This window comes from Crocuta crocuta, unplaced genomic scaffold (genome assembly GCF_008692635.1).
Source record: "Crocuta crocuta isolate KB4526 unplaced genomic scaffold, BGI_CrCroc_1.0 scaffold170, whole genome shotgun sequence".
NCBI lineage: Eukaryota > Metazoa > Chordata > Mammalia > Carnivora > Hyaenidae > Crocuta > Crocuta crocuta.
Window position 1 is genome coordinate 7,164,264 of NW_027527853.1, and position 19,151 is coordinate 7,183,414.

Genomic DNA, 19,151 nt, shown 5'->3' on the forward strand with positions numbered 1-19,151 from the left:
TATTCTGCTTCTAAGGTGGTAACCCTAGAGGCATTTTCACTTTTTTTTATTCCTTTTTTTAGAAGAGTTAAGAGATTAGATTTGAAATCAGCTAGTGGTCAATATCACCAGTTATATGGGCTTCCAGCTGTAGGATACAGTTAAACAAATTCTAGTTCTTATGATAATGATTATTTGAGTTTATTATTTTTGTTTCTTTTTAAACCCAAACCCCTGTTTTTTCTCTCATCTTCAGAATGGTATGGCTAGTATCTTCACTAGCTAAAACAGTTATCAAGCTTGCCTTTGACTTTTTAAAAAATTTGTACCTAGGTGTGGTGATGGATATATATTTTTTTAAAACTTTTTAAGGTTTGAGAGAGACAAAGAGGGTGTGGGCAGGAGAGTGGGGGGAGAGAGAGAGGGAAAGAGAGAGAATCCCAAGCAGGCTCTGCACTGCCAGCACAGAGCGTGATGCAGGGCCTGAACTCACGAACTGTGAGATGGTGACCAGAGCTGAAACGGAGAGTCGGACGCTTAACTGACTAAGCCACCCAGGCACCACCCGACTTTAACTTTTTCTTAAATTGAAATTCAAATACCATAAAAGTCACCATTTAAAATGTATAACTCGGGGGCACGTGGGTGGCTCAGTTGAGCATCCAATTTCCACTCAGGCCATGATCATACGATTTGTGAGTTTGAGCCTCTGTTGAACTCTGTGCTGACAGCTCAGAGCCTGGAGCCTGCTTCGGATTCTGTGTCTCCCTCTTTCTCCATCCCTCCCCCCTCCCGCTCTGTCTCTCAAAAGTAAACATTAAAAAATTTTTAAATGTACAATTCAGTACTAGTAATATATTCATGAGGTTATGCCACCATTACCATTATCTAATTCCAGAGCATTTCATTACCTCAATAGGAAATTTACTCATTAGCAGTCACTATTCTTTCTCCCCAGAACTGACAAAAGCCAATCTACTTTGGACTGGCTTTTCTGGACATTACATAGCAATGAAATCTTACAATATGTGGCCTTTGTTTCTGGCTTATTTCACTTGGCATAATGTTTTCAAGGTTTATTCATGTTGTGGCATGTATCAGTATTTGAGTGTAGCTTATAGTTGATTATAAACTATTTTCCTTTGTGTAAAAAAAAAATCATAGGCATCCCCGTGGGTATAAAGTGGTATGCCGTGATTTTGGTTTGCATAGCCCTAATGACTAATGATGGTTAGCATCTTTTCATGTGTTCATTGACCATTTGTATATCTTCTTTGGAGAAAGGTCTATTCAAATCCTTTGCCCACTTTAAAAAAATGGGTAAGGTTTTTATATATTCTAAATAGTAAAGGTTTTACTTTAGATAAAACCTAATTTATTTTTTGATGCTTTTGCTGATGCTATCATTTTTAAGAATCTACTGTCACATCCAAGTTAATGAGATTTTATCTCTATGTTTCTTCTATGAGTTTTACAGTTTTAGCTATTACATTTAGGTATGGGTCCATATTGTGTTAATTTCTATATATGATACGAGGTAGGGATCCAACTTCATTTCTTGCATGTGGACATTAAATTGTTCCAGCACGATTTGTTGAAAAGACTATTCTTTCCCCTTGAGTTATCTTGACCCTCAAGTCAAAAATAAATTCATTATCAATACATGTGTTCATTTCTGACCCTCAATTCTTTTCACAGATCTACATATCTACCCCTTTTCCAGTGCGATATTGCCTTGATTACTGAAGCTTTGAAGCAAGTTTTGAAAATGGGACTTTGAGTCCTCCAGCTTTGTTGTAGTTTCTCAAGACTGTTTCAACTATTCCAGGTTCCTAGGATTTCTATAATGGGACTAGGATCGGCTTGTCCATTTCTGCAGAAAGAGTAGCTAGAGTTTTGGTTAGGATTTTCATTAAATCTGCCCAATTTGAGTAGGACTGCTGTCTTAACATTATTAAGTCTTTTCAGCCATGAACATGGGATGTATTCCCACTTACTTAGGCCTTCTTAATTTCTATTAATGTTTTGCAGTTTCCAACACATAAACCTTATGCTTTCTAAAATATATTCCTAAATATTTCTCTTTTTGATACTATTAGTGCATAAGGGTTCCAATGTCTCTATATCCTCGCCAACACTTGGTATTTTCTGTTTTGTTTTTGATAGTAGCCATCCTAATGGGTGAGAGGTAATATGTTATTGTGGTTTTGATTTGCATTTTTCTGATGATTACAGTGTTGAATATTTTTTCACATGTCTGTTGGCCATCTCTATGTCTTCTTTGGAAAAAGGTCTATCCAGGTCCTCTCTCCATTTTTAAAAACTGGATTGTTTGGTGTTATGTTCTTTATATATTTTGGATATAAACTTCTAACAGATACATCATTTGCAAATATCTTCTTCTATTCGGTAGGTTGCCTTTTTGTTTGGCTGGCAGTTTCCTTTGCTGTGTCAAAGCTTTTTATTTTGGGGTAGTTCCAATAGTTTTTGTTTTTTCCCCCATTGCTCAAAGAGACATATCTGCAAATATGTTGCAAACGTGATGTCCAAGATATTACTGCCTATGTTTTCTTTTAGAAAACACGGAGTTTTACGGTTTCAGATCTCACATTCAAGTCTTTTTTTAAAAATTTAAACAGTTTATTATCAAGTTGGTTTCCATATAACACCCAGTGCTCATTCCCACAAGTGCTCTCCTCCATGCCCATCACCCTCTCTCCCTTCCCCCACCCCATCTGCCCTCAGTTTGTTCTCGGCATTCAAGAGTTTCTCATGGTTTGCCTCCTTCCCTCTCCCCCACTATTTTCCCCCTTCTTCTCCCCCATGGTCCCTCGTTAAGTTCCTCCTAATCCTCCTATATGTGCAAACATATGGTAGCTGTCCTTCTCTGCCTGACTTATTTCGCTCAGCATAATACTCTCAAGGTCCATCCATGTTGCTACAGATGGCCAGATTTCATTCTTTCTCATTGCCATGAAGTATTCCATTGTATAGATAAACCACATCATCATTTTTTTTTTTTTACAAATAGTTTATTGTCAAATTAGTTTCCACATAACACCCAGTGCTCATCNGTTTTTGAGGAGTCTTCACACTGTTTTCCAGAGGGGCTGCACCAGTTTACATTCCCACCAAGAGTGTAGGAGGGTGCCCGTTTCTCCACATCCTTGCCAGCATCTAGAGTCCTCTGATTTGCTCATTTTAGCCACTCTGACTGGCATGAGGTGGTATCTCAGTGTGGTTTTGATTTCACATTTAAGTCTTTAATCCATTTTGAGTTTATTTTTGTGCATAATGTAATAAAGTGGCCCAATGTATTCTTTTGCATGTAACGGTTCAGTGTTCTAGGCACCATTTATTGAAAAGAGTCTTTTCCTGATTGTGTATCCTTGCCCCTTTTGTTGTAGGTTAATTGACCATGTTAGTACAGGGTTATTTGAGCTTCCCATTCTGTTCCACTGCCCTGTGTGTTTTTGTGCCAGTATCACACTGCTTTGATTACCACAGCTTTGTAGTAGATACTGAAATCTGGGATTGTGGTGCCTCCTGCTTTGTTATTTTTAAGATTGCTTTGGATATTCAAGATCTTTTGTGGTTTCATATAAATTTTAGGATTATTTGTTCCTATTTGTTCTGTGAAAAATGCTTTTTGTATTTTGATAGTAATTACATTTAAATCTGTAGATCGCTTTGAGTAGTACAGATGTTTTAGCAATATTAATTCTTCTAACCCATGAAAATATCTTTACATTTGTGTTATCTTCAATTTCTTTCATCAGTATCTTCTAGTTTTCAGAGTATAGGTCTTTCACCTCTTTAAATTCCCTAGATAATTTATTATTTCTGGTACAACTGTAAATGAGATTGTTTTCCTAATTTCTCTTTCTGCTACTTTGTTATTCATGATCAGAAATGCAACAGATTTCTTTATATTAATTTTATATTCTGCAACTTTACTGAATTCATATATTCTATAGTTGTCTGGTGGTTTTCCATATATAATATCATTCATTTGCAAGTAAGGAGTTTAATTTCTTCCTTATCAATTTGGATGCCTTTTGTTTCTTTTTCTTGTCTGATTGCTCAGCTAGGATTTCCAGTACAATGATGAATAAAAGTGGTGAGAGGGACATCCTTGTCTTGTTCCTGATCTCAGAGGAAAAGTTCTGCTTTTCATCACTGAATATGATGTTAGCTGTGGGTTTTTCATATATGGCCTTTTTGTTTTGAAGTATGTTCTGTCTAGATCCACGTTGTTGGGAGTTTTTATCATGAACAAATGTTGTATTTTTCTCAAATGGTTTTTCTAAATCTAATGAGATAATCATGGTTTTTATCCTTCCTCTTGTTAATGTGATGTAACACACTGATTTGCCAATATTCATCCACCCTTTTATCCCTGGAATCCCACGTGACTGTGGTAAATGATGCTTTTAATGTGTCACTGAATTCAGCTTGCTAATATTTTATTGAGGAATTTGAAATCTATGCTCATCAGGGATACTGGACTGTAATTTTTCTTTTTCTTTTTTTTTTTTTGTAGTGTCTTTTTCTGGTTTTGGTATCAGGGTAATGCTGGCCTCGTAGAATGAATTTTGAAGGTTCCCTTCCTCTTCCATTTTTTGGTAATAGTTTGAGAAGAAAAGGTATTAACTCTTCTTTAAATGCATGGTAGAATCTGGGGTGCCTGGGTGGCTCAGTCAGTGAAGGGTCTGACTTCAGCTCAGGTCATGATCTCACAGTTCATGAGTTTGAACCGTATGTTGGGCTCTGTGCTGACAGCTCGGAGTCTGGAGCCTGCTTTGAAATCTGTGTCCCCCTTGCTCTCTGCTCCTCCCTCACTCATGCTCGCTCTTATGCTCTCTCTCTCGCTCTCAAAAATAAACATTAAAAGATTTATTTAAAAAATTTAAATGCTTGGTAGAAATCACCTCTGAAACCATCCGATCTTTACTTTTGTTTGTTGGGTTTTTGATTACTGACTCAATTTTGTTACTATTAACCAATCCGTTCAAATTTTCTATTTTCTCCTGATTCAGTTTTGGAAGGCTGTGTGTTTCTAGGAATTTATTCATTTTTTTCCTAGGTTGTCCCAATTTGTTTGCATAGGTTCTTTCATAGTATTCTCTTATAATTCTTTTATTTCTGTGGTGTTGTTATTTCTCTTTTTTCATTTCTGATATATGAGTCTTCACCTTTTTTTCTTGATGAGTCTAGCTAAAAGTTTACCAATTTTGTTTATCTTTTCAAAGAAACAGCTCTTGATTTTATTGATTTTTTTTTGTCTCTATTTCATTTACTTCCACTCTAATCTTTATTAGTTCCTTCCTTTGCTAACTTAAGGCTTTGTTCTTTTTCTAGTTCCTTTAAGTATAAGGTTAGATTGAGATTTTTCTTGTTTCTTGAGATAGTCCTGTATTCCTATAAACTTCCCTCTTAGAACCGCTTTTGCTGCATCCCAGTAATTTTGAATAGTTGTGTTTTTCCATTTGTCTCCATGTATTTTTTTAAATTTCCTCTGTAATTTAATGACCCAATGGTTGCTTAGTAGCATATTATTAAGCCTTCATGTGTTTGTGGGGTTTTTTCCCTCAGTATTTTTCTTATGATTAGTTTCTAGTTTGACACCATTTTTTAAATTTGAGCAATCCTTTTTTTCATATTTTATTTATATTTTAATATACAGTGCAATGGTTTCAGAAGTAGATTTCAGTGATTCATCACTTAACACACAACACCCAGTGCTCATCACAAGTGCCCTCCTTAATACCCATCGACTCATTCTAGCCCATCTCCTACTCTCTTCCCTATGTCAACCCTCAGTTTGTTCTGTATTGTTAAGAGTCTCTTGTGGTCTGTTTTCCTTTCTTCTCTTTCCTTCCCATATGTTCACCTGTTTTGCTTCTTAAATTCCACATTTGAGTGAAATCGTGTATTTGTCTTTCTCTGATTGACTTATTTTGCTTAGCATAATATATTCTAACTCCATCCACGTCATTGCAAATGGCAAGATTTCATTCTTTTTATGGCTGAGTAATATTCCTTTGTATACATATGCCATATGTATATGCCATGTCTTCTTTATCCATTTATCAGTTGATGGGCCCTCTCCATAATGGTTTGGCTATTGTTGATAATGCTGCTATAAATATTGGGGTGCATGTACCCCTTTGTGAATTTTGTATCCTTTGGGAAAATACTTAATAGTGCAATTGCTGGATGGTTGGTTAGTTCTATTTTTAGTTTTCTGAGAAATCTCCACACTGTTCTCCAGAATGGCTACATCCCAGTTTGCATTTCCACCAGCAGTGCAAGAAGGTTCCCCTTTTCTCACATCCTTGCCAACACTTGTTGTTCTTGTGTTAATTTTAGCCATTCTGACATGTGGGAGGTGGTATCTCATTGTGGTTTTTAGTTTTATTTCCCTAAAAAGTGAAATTTTCATGTGTCTATTAGCCATCTGGATGTCATCTTTGGAAAAATGTCTATTTATGTCTTCTACCTATTTCTTAAGGAGGTCGTTTTTTGGGTTTTGAGTTGGGTAAGTTCTTTATAGAGTTTGGATACCAACCCTTTATCAGATAGGTGGTTTGCAAATTTCTTCTCCTATTCTGTAGGCTGTCTTTTAGTTTTGTTGATGTTTCTTTCACTGTGCAGAAGGTTTTTAATCTTGATCAAGTCCCAGTGTGTCTAGTAAGAAGTTGCCCTGGCTGAGGTCAAATAAGTTGCTGCCTGTGTTCTCCTCGAGGATTTTGATAGCTTCCTGTCTCACATTTAGGTCTTTCATCCATTTTGAATTTATTTTTGTGTATGTTGTAAGAAAGTGGTCCAGTTTCACTCTTTTGCATGTCGCTGTTCAGTTTTCCCAACACCATTTGTTGAAGCAACGATTTTCTATTGGATATTTTTTCTTGCTTTGTTGAAGATGAGTTGGCCATATAGTTGTGGGTCCATTTCTGGGTTTTCTGTTCCGTTGATCTCTATGACTGTTTTTGTGCCAGTACCATATTGCCTCAATGACTACAGCCATTGAGACATATATACAAGCTTTGTAATACAGCTTGAAGTGTGGAATCATGATGCCTCCAGTTTTTTTCTTTTTCAGGACTGCTTGGCTATTCAGGGCCATTTGTGGTTCCACACAAATTTTAGGATTCTTTGATTTAGCTCTGTGAAGAATACTAGTGGTATTTTGATAGGCACTGCATTAAATATGTAGTTTATTTTGGGTAGTATAAACATTTTATGTTCTTCCAATGTTCCAATGTTCTTCCAATCCACGAGCATGGAATGTTTTTCCATTTCTTTGTGTCCTCTTCAAAGTATACAAATCAGTTAATAACAAACATCCAGAAACTCAATAATACAATAATAGTAGGGGACTTTAACACCCCACATACAGCAACGGACAGATCATCTAGGAAGAAAAGCAGTAAGGAAACAATGGCGATGAATGACACATTGGCCTGGATGGACTTTACAGGTACATTCGGAACATTTCATTCTAGAGCAGCAGAATACACATTTTTCTCAAATGCACATGGAACATTCTTCACAACAGATCACATACTGGGTCACAAATCAGCCTTCAACAGGTACAAAAAGATCGAAATCATACCATGCATATTTTCAGATCACAATGTTATGAACTTGAAGTCAACCACAGGAAAAAATTTGGAAAGGCCTTAAATACATGGAGGTTAAAGAGCATCCCACTAAAGAATTAATGGGTTAAACAGGAAATTAATGAAGAAATAAAAAAATACATGAAGGCAAATGAAAATGAAAACATTGACAGTCCAAACCCTTTGGGATTAACCAAAGGCAGTCTTAAGAGGAAAGTATATAGCAATTCAGGCCTAGGTCAAGAAGCAAGAAAGGTCTCAAATACACAATCTAACTTTACACCTAAAGGAGCTAGAAAACGAACAGCAAATAAACCTAAAACCAGCAGAAGGGAAATAATAAAGATTAGAGCAGAAATAAACAATATAGAAAAAAGTCAAACAGATCAGTGAAACTAAAAGCTGATTCTTTGAAAGAATTCACAAAATTGATAACCCCCTAGCCAGACTTATCAAAAAGAAAAGAGAAAGGACCCAAATAGATCACAAATGAAAGAGGATAGATCACAACCAACACCAAAGAAATGCAATTTTAAGAAAATACTATGAAAAATTACATGCCAACAAACTAGGCAATCTGGAAGAAATGGACAAATTCCTAGAAACTCACAAACTACCAAAAACTGAAACAGGAAGACATAGAAAATTTGAACAGATGTGTAACTAGTGAAGAAATTTTATTTGTTATCAAAAATCTCTCAAAAAACAAGAGTTCTGGGTCAGACGGCTACCCCAGGGAATTCTACAGACATTCAGAAAAGAGTTAAAACCTGTTCTTCTCAAACTGTTCCAAAAAAATAGAAATGGAAGGAAAGCTTCCCAACTCATTCTACAAAGCCAGCCAGCATTACCTTAATTCCAAAACCAGACAAAGATCTCACTAGAAAGGAAAATTTTAGGCTAATATCCCTGATGAAGTTGTAGGTAAGAATCCTCAACAAGTTCCTAGCAAATCGAATTCAACAGTACATTAAAAGAATTACTCACCATGAGCAAGTGGGATTTAATCCTGGGCTGCAGGGCTGGTTCAATTATTTGCAAATCAATGTGATACATCTCATTAATAAAAGAAAGGATAAGAGCCATATGATTCTGTCAATAGATCCAGACAAAGCATCTGACAAAGTATAGTATCCATTCTTGATAAAAACCCTCAATAAATAGAGATAGATGGAACATACCTAAACATAATGAAGGCCATATATGAAAGACCCACAGCTAATACCATCTTCAATGGGGAAAAACTGAGAGCCTTTCCCATATGGCCAGAAACAAGACAAGGTTGTCCACTCCCATCGTTACTATTTAATATAGTACTGGAAATCCTAGCCTTAAGCAATCAGAAAACAAAAAGAAATAAAAGGCATAGAAACTGGCAAGAAGTGAAACTTCGAGTATTTGCAAACGACATGATACTCTATTTAGAAAACCCTAAAGACTTGACCAAAATATTGCTACAACACATGAATTCAGCAAAGTTGCAGGATAAAAATCAATATGCAGAAATATGTTGCATTTCTATACACCAATAATGAAGCAGCAGAAAAAGAAATCAAGGAATCAATCCCATTTACAATTGTACCCAAAACAGTAAGATACCTAGGAATAAACCTATCTAAAGAGACAAAAGATCTGTACTCTGAAAACTATAGAAGACTTAAGAAAGATAGTTTCATACCATTATGATTGAGAAAGATACTTGATATGATTTTAGTCTTAAAATTACCGACATTTGTTTTGTGGCCTAATATGCAGTCTGTCCTAAAGAATGTTCCATGTGCACTTGAAAAAAATGTATATTCTGTTTTTGGGTGGAATGTTGTGTATATTATTTGTTAGGTCCATACTTAAACTTAAGTTCTATATATATCTGGTCTGGTGTGTTATTCAAAAGTATATTTCTTTGCTGATTTTCTGTCTGGATGATCAATGTTAAATGTGATGTTAAAGTACCCTGCTATTACTGCATTATTTTAATTTCTCCCTTTGTCTTTTAATATTTGCTTTATGCATTTAGGTTCTCCTATGTTTGGTGCATAGATAGTTATAATTGTTAAATACTTGTATTGGCTTGATCCCTTTATCATTATAGTGGTCTTCTTTGTCTCTTGCTACAGTCTTTGTTTTAAAGTCTATTTTCTCTGATAGAAGTATTGTCATCCTGCCCTTTTCTTTTCCTTGCTTCCATTTGCATGGGATATCTCATTCTACCCCTTCACTTTTGGTCTGAAGTGAGTCTCTTGTAGGTATCATATAGATGGGTCATTTTTTAAATCCATTCAGTCACCCACCAACTTTTGAGTGAAGCATTTAGTCCATTTACATTTAAAGTAATTATTGATAGGTATATACTTATTGCCATTTTGTTAATTGTTTTCTGGTTCTTTTATATTTCTTCTCTGTTCCTTTCTCCTTCTGCTGTCTTGTAGTTTGATGGCTTTCTTTAGTGTTCTGCTTGGATTCTTTTCTCTTTATTTTTGTGTGTACCTATTATAGGTTTTTGATTTGTGGTTACATTTGGCTCATATATAACATCCTATGTGTACAGTAGCAGCCCGTATGAGCTTGATGATCTCTTAAGTTTAAACACATTCTAGGCACTAAATTTTTACTTCCTGCACATTTTATGTATTTTACATCTTTCTATTTTATGTATCCCTTGACTAATTTTTGTAGGAATAACTGATTTTATTACTTTGTGTTTTAACTTCCATACTGGCCTAGAAGTATCTACTACTTCTAATATATGTTTACTTTTACCTGAGAGATTTTTTTCCTTTCATAATTCCCCGCCCCCTTTTTTTTAAGTTTATTTATTTATTTTGAGGGGCGGGGAGGGGGGAAGATAATCCTACCAGGCTCAATGCTCAGTGCAGAGCCAGATGCAGGACTCAATCCCGACCGCAAGATCATGACCTAAGCTGATATCAAGAGTCATACGCTGAACCACCTGAGCCACCTGGTGCCCTCCTGTTTTCATAATTTTCTCATTTGTAGTTATGGTTTTTTCTTTCCACTTAAAGAGTCTCCTTTAGTATTTCTTATAAGGCTAGTTTAGTGATGATGAACTCTTTTAACTTTTTTTGTCTGCAAAGCTCTTATCTCTCCCTCATTTCTGAATGACAAATTTGCCAGAATATTCTTGGCTGTAGGTTTTATGTTTTTTCCTTTTAGCACTTTGAACATATCATGCCACTCTCTTCTGGCCTGCAAAATTTCTGCTGAAAAATCAGCTGATATTCTTAATGGGTTTCCCTTGCATGTAACTCAGTTTTTTCACTACTTCTAAGATTCTCTGTCATTACTTTTTCCCATTTTAATTATTACCCGTCATTGTGTGGACTTCCTTGGGTTCACCTTGTGAGGGACTATCTAGAATTCCTAGATGTGGTGTCTATTTCCTTCCCCACATTAGTCAAGTTTTCAGCTATTATTTCTTCAAATAAATTTTCTGCCCTCTTCTCTCTCCTACTTCTGGAATCTCTATAGTGTGAATGTTTTTACGCTTGATAGTGTTACAAATTTCCCTTAAACTTTTTATCATTTTTTCTTTTTGTGTTTCAGCTTGGTTGCTTTCTATTCCCCTTTCAGATTGCTGATCCATCTTCTTCACCCTCTAACCTGCTGTTAATTCTTGAGTGTATTCTTTGCTTCAGTTACTGTATGCTTCAGCTCTGACTAGGTTTTTTTTTTTTTTTTTTACCTACCTCTTTGTTAAAAAGTTCTCAGTGAGTGCCTCCACTCTTTTCTCAAGTCTGAGGAGTACCTCTATGACCATAATTTTGAAATCTTCATAGGCATGTTGCTTATCTCCATTTCATTTAGCTCTTCTGTGATTTTATCTTGGGACATAGTCCTCTGTCTCCTCATTTTGTCTCTCTGTTTCTATATATTAGCTAAGTCAGCTACACCTCCTGGTCTTGAAATAAGTGGCCTTGTGTAGAAGAGGTCTTGTGGTGCCCTGTAGCACAATAACCCCTGATCTCCAGAACAAGGCGCTCCAGGGGTGTCCCTGTGTGGGCCACATGCACCTCTCTGTTGTGGCTGAGCTGTGACTGCTTCGGACATGCTTGTGAGTGAAGCTGGCTACAACGACCCACTTCACTTGCTGTGGGCACACTGGGCAGGGTCTGTTCCCATGCTGTTAAGAGGTCTGGCTGAAGCTGCCATGGGCTTGCTGGTGGGTGAAGCCAGCACACAGTCTATAGCTGTCTTCGCTTAGCTACGGTGAAAGGTGTGGGTGCAATGATGGGCAGAGCTTGCTTCCTGCATGGCTGACTCAAGAAGCCTGGCTGCAGCTGCCATGGGTGCATTGGTACGTGGGGCTGGTACTCAGCCTAGCCATCTGCAGTTAATTTCTGCAACAGCTGCAGTTGCACTGAAGGGCAGGGCTTAGTCCCTTGGTAGCCAGCTAAAAGGCCCGGCTGCAGGAACTAAGGGTATGCTGGTGTGTGGGGTTAAATGTTCCCCTCTCTGGGGCAGGAGTCACTCTGGAGCAGTGTCAGTCCTGGCTGGGGCTGCCTGTTGGGCATGGCAGGGAAGTTGCCACTTCAGAGGGATGTCTGCAGAAGTGAATATACTGGGTGGTGCAAATCTGCAGGGGAGTCCTGGGGTGGGGCTTGTGGTGCTAGCAAGGTACATGTAGAGTGTCAGGACTGGCTTTCGCAAGCATCCAGCTGTCTAGGCTGGGAGAGGGCAAGAAATATGGCACCTTCTACAGATCCCTCCTCTTTTGGTACAGTTTCTAAGATTGGTCAATAAATATCCTTCATATATACCTCAAATGCTTTTCAGAATGCTGTGTGCTATGCTGTGTCTCAGGCCAAGTTATTCAGAGAGCCAACACGCTAAGGGTAGGGACATGGTTTCCTATCACCCTCTGGCTCTCCTAGGATTAAGCCCCACTTATTTTCAAAGCCATTACAGGGACTCATCTTCCCAGTGTGGGTCCCCAGGGCTGGGGATGATTTGTAAAGGGTCTGATTCTCTGGTTTCTCTGTGCTTTTGATGTCCCTCCTGTTTGTGGTTAGTATGGTTCCCAACGATATCTCTACTCCATTTACCCTTTTGGGTGTAGCCCGCTTTCTATGACTAGCTATGGAAGGTCTGTTCTGCCAGTCTTGAGGTCATTTTTAGAGTTGTTAGTTATAATCGATGTAGTAGCTGTCTTGGGGTGTATCTGTGGGACATGATAAGCTCAGGATCCTGTTTGGCCCTCAGCTCTGCTCTGTTCTTATACTTCGATTTAAATGTTTATAGATGGTTTCTTTAGTTCTATGTACACATTTAAAATGAATGACTTAAAATCTGTATCTAGTAAGTCCAATGTCTGGAATTCTCCAGGGACAAACTTTTTTTTTTTTAATTGTAGAGAGTGTGTGTGTGTGAGTGGGGAAGAGGGGCTGAGAGAGACAGAGAGAATCTTAAGCAGGCTCTACACTCCACATGGAGCCTGATGCAGGGCTTGATTCTATGACCCTAGGCTCATGACCAGAGCCGAAATTAAGTCAGATGCTCAACTGACTGAACCAACCAGGCCCCTTCAGGGACAGTTTCAATGGACTACTTCTTTTTCTATATATGCGCTATACCTGATTTCTATTTGTCTCATAATTTTTTGTTGAAAACTTGACACATAATATAATGTGGCAACAATGGAATCAGGTTCCTACCCGCCTCTTAGGGTTTGTTACTGTGGCTATAACTTGCTGTTTCTCTTTGTTTAGGGACTTTCCTAAGCTAATTCTGTGAACCTGGTATTTTTTATAGTATGTGCCACTTAAGTTTCCACCTAATGGTTGGCTAGTGATTGAACAGAGATTTCCTTATATACTTGGAACCAGTAAATCTCCCAGTCTTTGCTAATGGACTGCTTGGGGGCACACCTTCAACACCCAACCAGGTTGCTGACAACTCTGCCTTAGTCCTTCACATCCTGCCTCTGTGCAGAGCCTCAAGGTTGACCAGAGGTGAAAGCTTAAGGCCTACTTAGGTCTTTCTTGAGCATGTACACAGTCCTACCTGTATGCTTAGAATTGTAGACTGTTAAGACTTTTCAAAGCCCCTATAGACTTTGATATCTATGGACCTCCTATTCACCAGCTTTTCCTTTTAAGCTTTTTGGTTGTCTATGGTTTGCCCCAAATGTTAGCTATACCTCAGACAGCCATAAAGTTAAAGTATTAGTCTATAATGGGTTCTGAAAAATGCCCCACCCCTCCCAGTTCACAGAGGTTTTTTCCTGCTGGGCAAGCTCCGCATCAGGTCTAATATAGAGAGCCTTGTAAGTGGGGTACTCCAGGAACCACCAGACACGTCAAATAATGACAATTATTTATTTGGCAATTCGGCTTTGAAAGAGCTCCGCCTGTTTTGTCCCTTTGGTGCCTGAGAGGCTGCAGTGGAAAAGTGGGCTGTTCTTTTTCAAGGCTACTCCAGAGCTGGAGAGCAGGGTACTGGACTAAGGCAAGTTAAAATGCCACAAAGCTCACTGTTCATATCATTCTCTTGAATAAATGCTCCATGGACTTCTGCAAGCCTTTGAGAGGTAGGTTTTTTTTTTTTTTTTTCACTGCTTTTATAGAGGAGTGAATTTTTGAAGGTCCTTACTCTACTATTTTCACCGTCTTCCTGCTCCTGACTTTGATTTCTGGAATTACAAAAATAGCAGGTAAACTATATAAACTGTACGTACAACTACACCACCCCCAGATTTGAAAATCACAGCCTACTAGTACCACAGAAGTGAGGTGGCTGAGAAGGCTATCAAGAAACACAGACAGGGTTTCTTTGCCTTTAAGGGGTTTACAATCTAGTTTGAAGGATAAGAAAAACTATAATCAAAAGATAAAAGTGTCAGTACCTGGTACCTTCAGGAACACAATAAATGCTGTCTTGATAAATAACCACCTGACTGAGTTACAAATGCAAAAACCCTATGGAATCTCAGAGAAGGGATTCAGTAGGGTTGAAAACTGCATCACAAAATGGCGATCTCTGCTTGGATCTTGACAGAAACATAGCAAAGTGGTGAAATGAGGCAAGAATGTGCCAAAAAAGGAAGCATTTGTGAGTCCAAGAGGGTTTCAAGTAATTTTTAATGTAAGCCTTTATATATTCTGGATGCAAATCCTTTGTCAGATACAGGGCAACAATCATTTCTCTTGAGAGGAGGATTCACTAATAGATATAATAAGAGATAAGTAAAACTTGACTCTATAGGCCAGAAGGTGGCAAACTATGGCCACAGACCTCAAGTAAAAATTACCTACTTTTGTAGTAAAATTTTACTATTGTCTAAGGCTGCTGTAGTGCTATAATAAGGAAGCTGAACAGTTGCAACATCTCTTCTTTTGTACCTTTGCTGCGAGTTTCATAGAGCCTGAAATATTTTCTATCTAACCCTAATATTGGCCAGGACTCTGGCCCATACCTTCCGGCTACAGGCTCAGCAATGGATAAGACTGCTTAAAAAATATCTATAAAAAAGATGAGCAGCACTAGATGAGACAAAGTTTGCAGGACTTATGGTTTGTTGAAGGGAGACAGTAAAAAGTCAAAGATGACTCCAAGGTTTTGAACTTGTATGCCTAGCACAAAAATAGCAATGGAGTGAAGTTAGGTGAAAGTATAATGAATCTGTCTTTAAACATACTAAGTTTCAGATATTAGTGAAACTTTCAACGGGAATATTTAAAAGTAGTTAGAGACTTAATACTTCAACATGGGAAGGATGACATGGTTGGAAATGGGGATTTAAAAGTTCTTTCCAGAGTTGAAGTCCCAGAAAATTGTAGTGAACCCCTAGGATAAATCCAGAGAAAGCATAATTGAGTGGAAGACTGGATTTTAGGAGATACTCACATATATCAAGAAGACCGGAAGAAGTAGTGCCAGTAGAGAGAGTGGAGGAAAGGCCAGAGAGAAAGGTGGGAATCAGGGTAGCAAAGTAGATGTCATATAAGCTATGAAAGTTGTTTTATGAATAGAAGGCCTAAGGATGAAGAAAACTCTATAAAGGAAAGAGTGAAACGGATAAAAGGTCAACTGCAATGACAAAGGGTCAAAGTTGTCAAAAAAAGAATATCAAGGCAAGGGGTAATTTTTCAGATGAACTTCTAAAGTTCAGTGCTTTATAACTTTCATACTAGAAATTCTACAGAAAGTAGACTTTACGTTTATTTATGAAAAGATATCCAGCTTTTCTAGTGACTCAATTTTCATGACAAGACACACATGTGTCAGACAGCTAAAGGATGATCACAATCACTATTAAGAAGAATCTCTTAAAAAGGATTACAGAAATGAGTGGCAATAAGAGAGAAATGTAAGGTTATTAAAAAGACTTGCAAAAAGTGCCGCACCAGGATCTGAGAGAACAGCAGAGAAGCCTGGAAGGGTAGACAGGCCCAGTTGCTACTTCCCTAAACCCTGCTGCTGTTTATTACATGCCTTGTCCACCCAGCCCATCCCAAGTGAATCCGTTATTTCATGATAACTGTTTGTTTGCATGTGTAAGTCCTGACTAAAGTTCTTTGAGTGAAAAATTGTTTTTCTTATCACTTCTATCTTCACTGAATCCCTATGCTCCTACATATTGTTTGTTTTTAATTTTTTGACAGGAAAATGCCATTAAATGGATTAGTGAAAAATCCAACTGACTCACCTCCAGATTTATACAGAGCAAGTAAAAGAACAGAAGAGACACTGAATATAGATAGGTATTTGAATAAAACATGGAGTATAAAGAGAAAAACAATATTCTCAGTTGCTGGTGTTTGCTAGGACAAATTGACAAAAATCTATTTAAGAGTTAAAGCAGTGAACATTTGTAATGAAAAGGGAAGTGACCTGCGATAAAAAAAAAAAAAAGCAGAAAATATTTTGAAAACACCATGTAAAGACCAAAGAAAATAAAGAAAAGTGAACAGGGTGTTTTAAACTCTTCAGAATATAGATCCTTAACAAAAAGTTCGAATAAGCAGATACAGGGAGAAACAGAATTTGAACTGAAGATTCTACAGGAAATATCTGGGAGACTTTATGGACTTTAAAAGTTCACAGGCACTTTATGACTCCCAATTTTACTTCAAAACTAATTAAATTATGTATAAAATATATTAGTCATGTCATGGGTAGCTTTTTGAGTTGCAAATAAAAACAGAAAAATAGGAAAATGAGGAGGGTATGATGGAAAGAGTTGGAGACACTGCCCATGATGTAATGAGTGAGTCTGAATTGGTTACTACACGTAAGAAGGGAGAAACAATGTATATGAACTCCCAACAAAAGTATAAAAGGAGGTAACAGAGAAAAGAGGCATGATTCTTGGAATCAGCCACTAGGTGGTGGCATTGGCCCAGGACTGTTCAGTTGTGGGGGCTGGAGTAAGCAATTGTGTGGTCACTTAACTATGGGACTGTCAGAGAATGACAATCTACTTGATTATATAAATAAACATCTTGAAAGCAAACACCAGCTAAATTCATCAACAAATTATCAAAGGTTTACTATGAAATGATTATAAAAAATATAACTTTGCTATCTACTCACCTTTACTACATTGTCTCCCGACTGTCCATTATTTCGTAAACAATCTAGACATATAGCAATTTGTGGGTCACTTCTGTGATAGTCTTTATCATCTTGATTTTCATCACCTTCTTCATCTACTTTAGGTTTGTCAACTTTTGAAGTATCATCTGTATCATTTAAACAAAACTGAGTTAGATGAAACTCAGTTGATTTTAAAGTTAACAGCATAAAACAAAAATCAAAGTCATCAAAACAAAAATTTCTTAGTTTTTGATTGAAGAATAACTAAAAATTTTAATATCTTTAAAATACTCCAACAATTCAACAAGGGAGATATTTTTAAAAAGCCATCAGTGACTCATTAACTTAGCCTAAAATTTCTAGACTCACTGGGACATCCAAATGAAAGATTCAGGACTAGCTATATCTGGCCACAAAAATGATCACAATTAGGGATTAGATCACTTAGAAAGTAGACAGGACATAAAAATATTCCAACTTCTATATACACTCAAATTTGAAACTAAGTACACTTTTCAAAATATAAAATATTGTTTCTCACTATTTCAAATTATTAGATATTCATAAAATCAGCTAGTGAAATGAATTAGCTTTTTAAACATGTATGTAGCTATGTAACATTAAAAAACCTTTTTAAGGAAGTCTGAATAGCATACATTATGTTATATACAAATATATTTAACTTAAGAAATACATGCAGCCTACATATAATGCAACTCCATGTGCTGATTCATTTATTTATGGAGTCCCTTTAACTCTGTTGGATATGCATTGTGCTAGGCTTGAGGGAATACTGAAACCAGAGTGTTATCATCCTGACCCTCACAGTGGTCAAGGTACAGGAGGAGATACAGGCAAGTAAGGAAAACGGACAGATAGAAAAATATGTTAAGGACTTTGATGGAAGAGGTAAAAATAGACTATGTGGGAACATATAAGAGGTAATAAATCCAAACTCTGGGGTAAAGCAGAGATTCAGGGAAGATTTCTAGATAAAGTATCTCTAAGCTGAAACTTGAAAGAACTAGCCAGTCAAGCATCATCACAGTATAGAAAATCCCAGAAAACAAAATGACAGGCTAGCTCCTCTTTAATGACTAGTAAAAAGCATTACAGTTTCATCAAGAGCAGGCGATTCTCCTTCTTCTGCATTCTTTCTTCTACATATTTTTGTGGAGCCCACATAGACAGGGTAGGTTTTTATGAACCAATCTCCCAGGCCTCAAGAAAATATCCAAATTCTCTACCCAAACTAAAGAGCAAACATTATAAAAATATTTGAAAAGAGAGAGATATGGGTAAAGGGAGTTACACACACAGTAGGTTGTAGTCCACTGTGAGTCTTAGGAGATACACATAACCATGGACTAAACCTACTATGTAGCTTCTGATGACAATCCCTTGGGTTCCTGCCCTCTTGAAAAGATAGTCAAAAATTGGAACATTTAGTCAACTTTAAATTATTTGTACTTTTATTAGAGCATGACTGTCTAACCTGCAATTTACACTTGGTAAAACAAAGCCTTTCGTGAAGTCATTTTTTTTTTTTTTTTTTTGGTCTGACTTGGCTTCTTTGCCCATTTTGTTGTTACAGATAAAAAATAATCCCTTACTACTTTATTCCAGTCACTTAAAACTCTTCTCAAAGCTCCCCTGCTACTGGAAGCCAGCCTTGAATAGTTAATAAAACTATGATCCTCAGTTTACAGATGAAAAGAAAAAGAGCATTTCCTCACCTATATTAATGATGTATAATTGACAATCCTATGATCTTAAGAGAAAACCAAGGGTAGGAGACTGAGCTCACAATGAGCCTATAAAACCATACACATATCCTTAAAAGATTTCAGTGGTATTTCATATTAGGAACACATCATATAGATATGATAAATATCATATTAGATAACAATGGGAAAAGGATACTAGTTCCTTTTAATTTCAGGTATGTTGAATTTATTTTCCCCTTTGTGTGAATTACACATACTAAAAGTC

At 37.0% G+C, this 19,151-nt stretch overlaps 1 protein-coding gene across 2 annotated transcripts in view; it reads right to left on the bottom strand.

Annotated features, from left to right (window-relative positions):
• Nucleotides 1–19,151, bottom strand: part of PCGF5 (polycomb group ring finger 5) — a 70,043-nt gene that overhangs the window by 23,720 nt on the left and 27,172 nt on the right. For both annotated transcript variants that reach the window (XM_077779922.1, XM_077779915.1), the window contains exon 6: nt 17,157–17,305. In XM_077779922.1, coding sequence (XP_077636048.1) covers nt 17,157–17,305 — 149 coding nt within the window. The remainder of the gene's footprint in view (nt 1–17,156; nt 17,306–19,151) is intronic.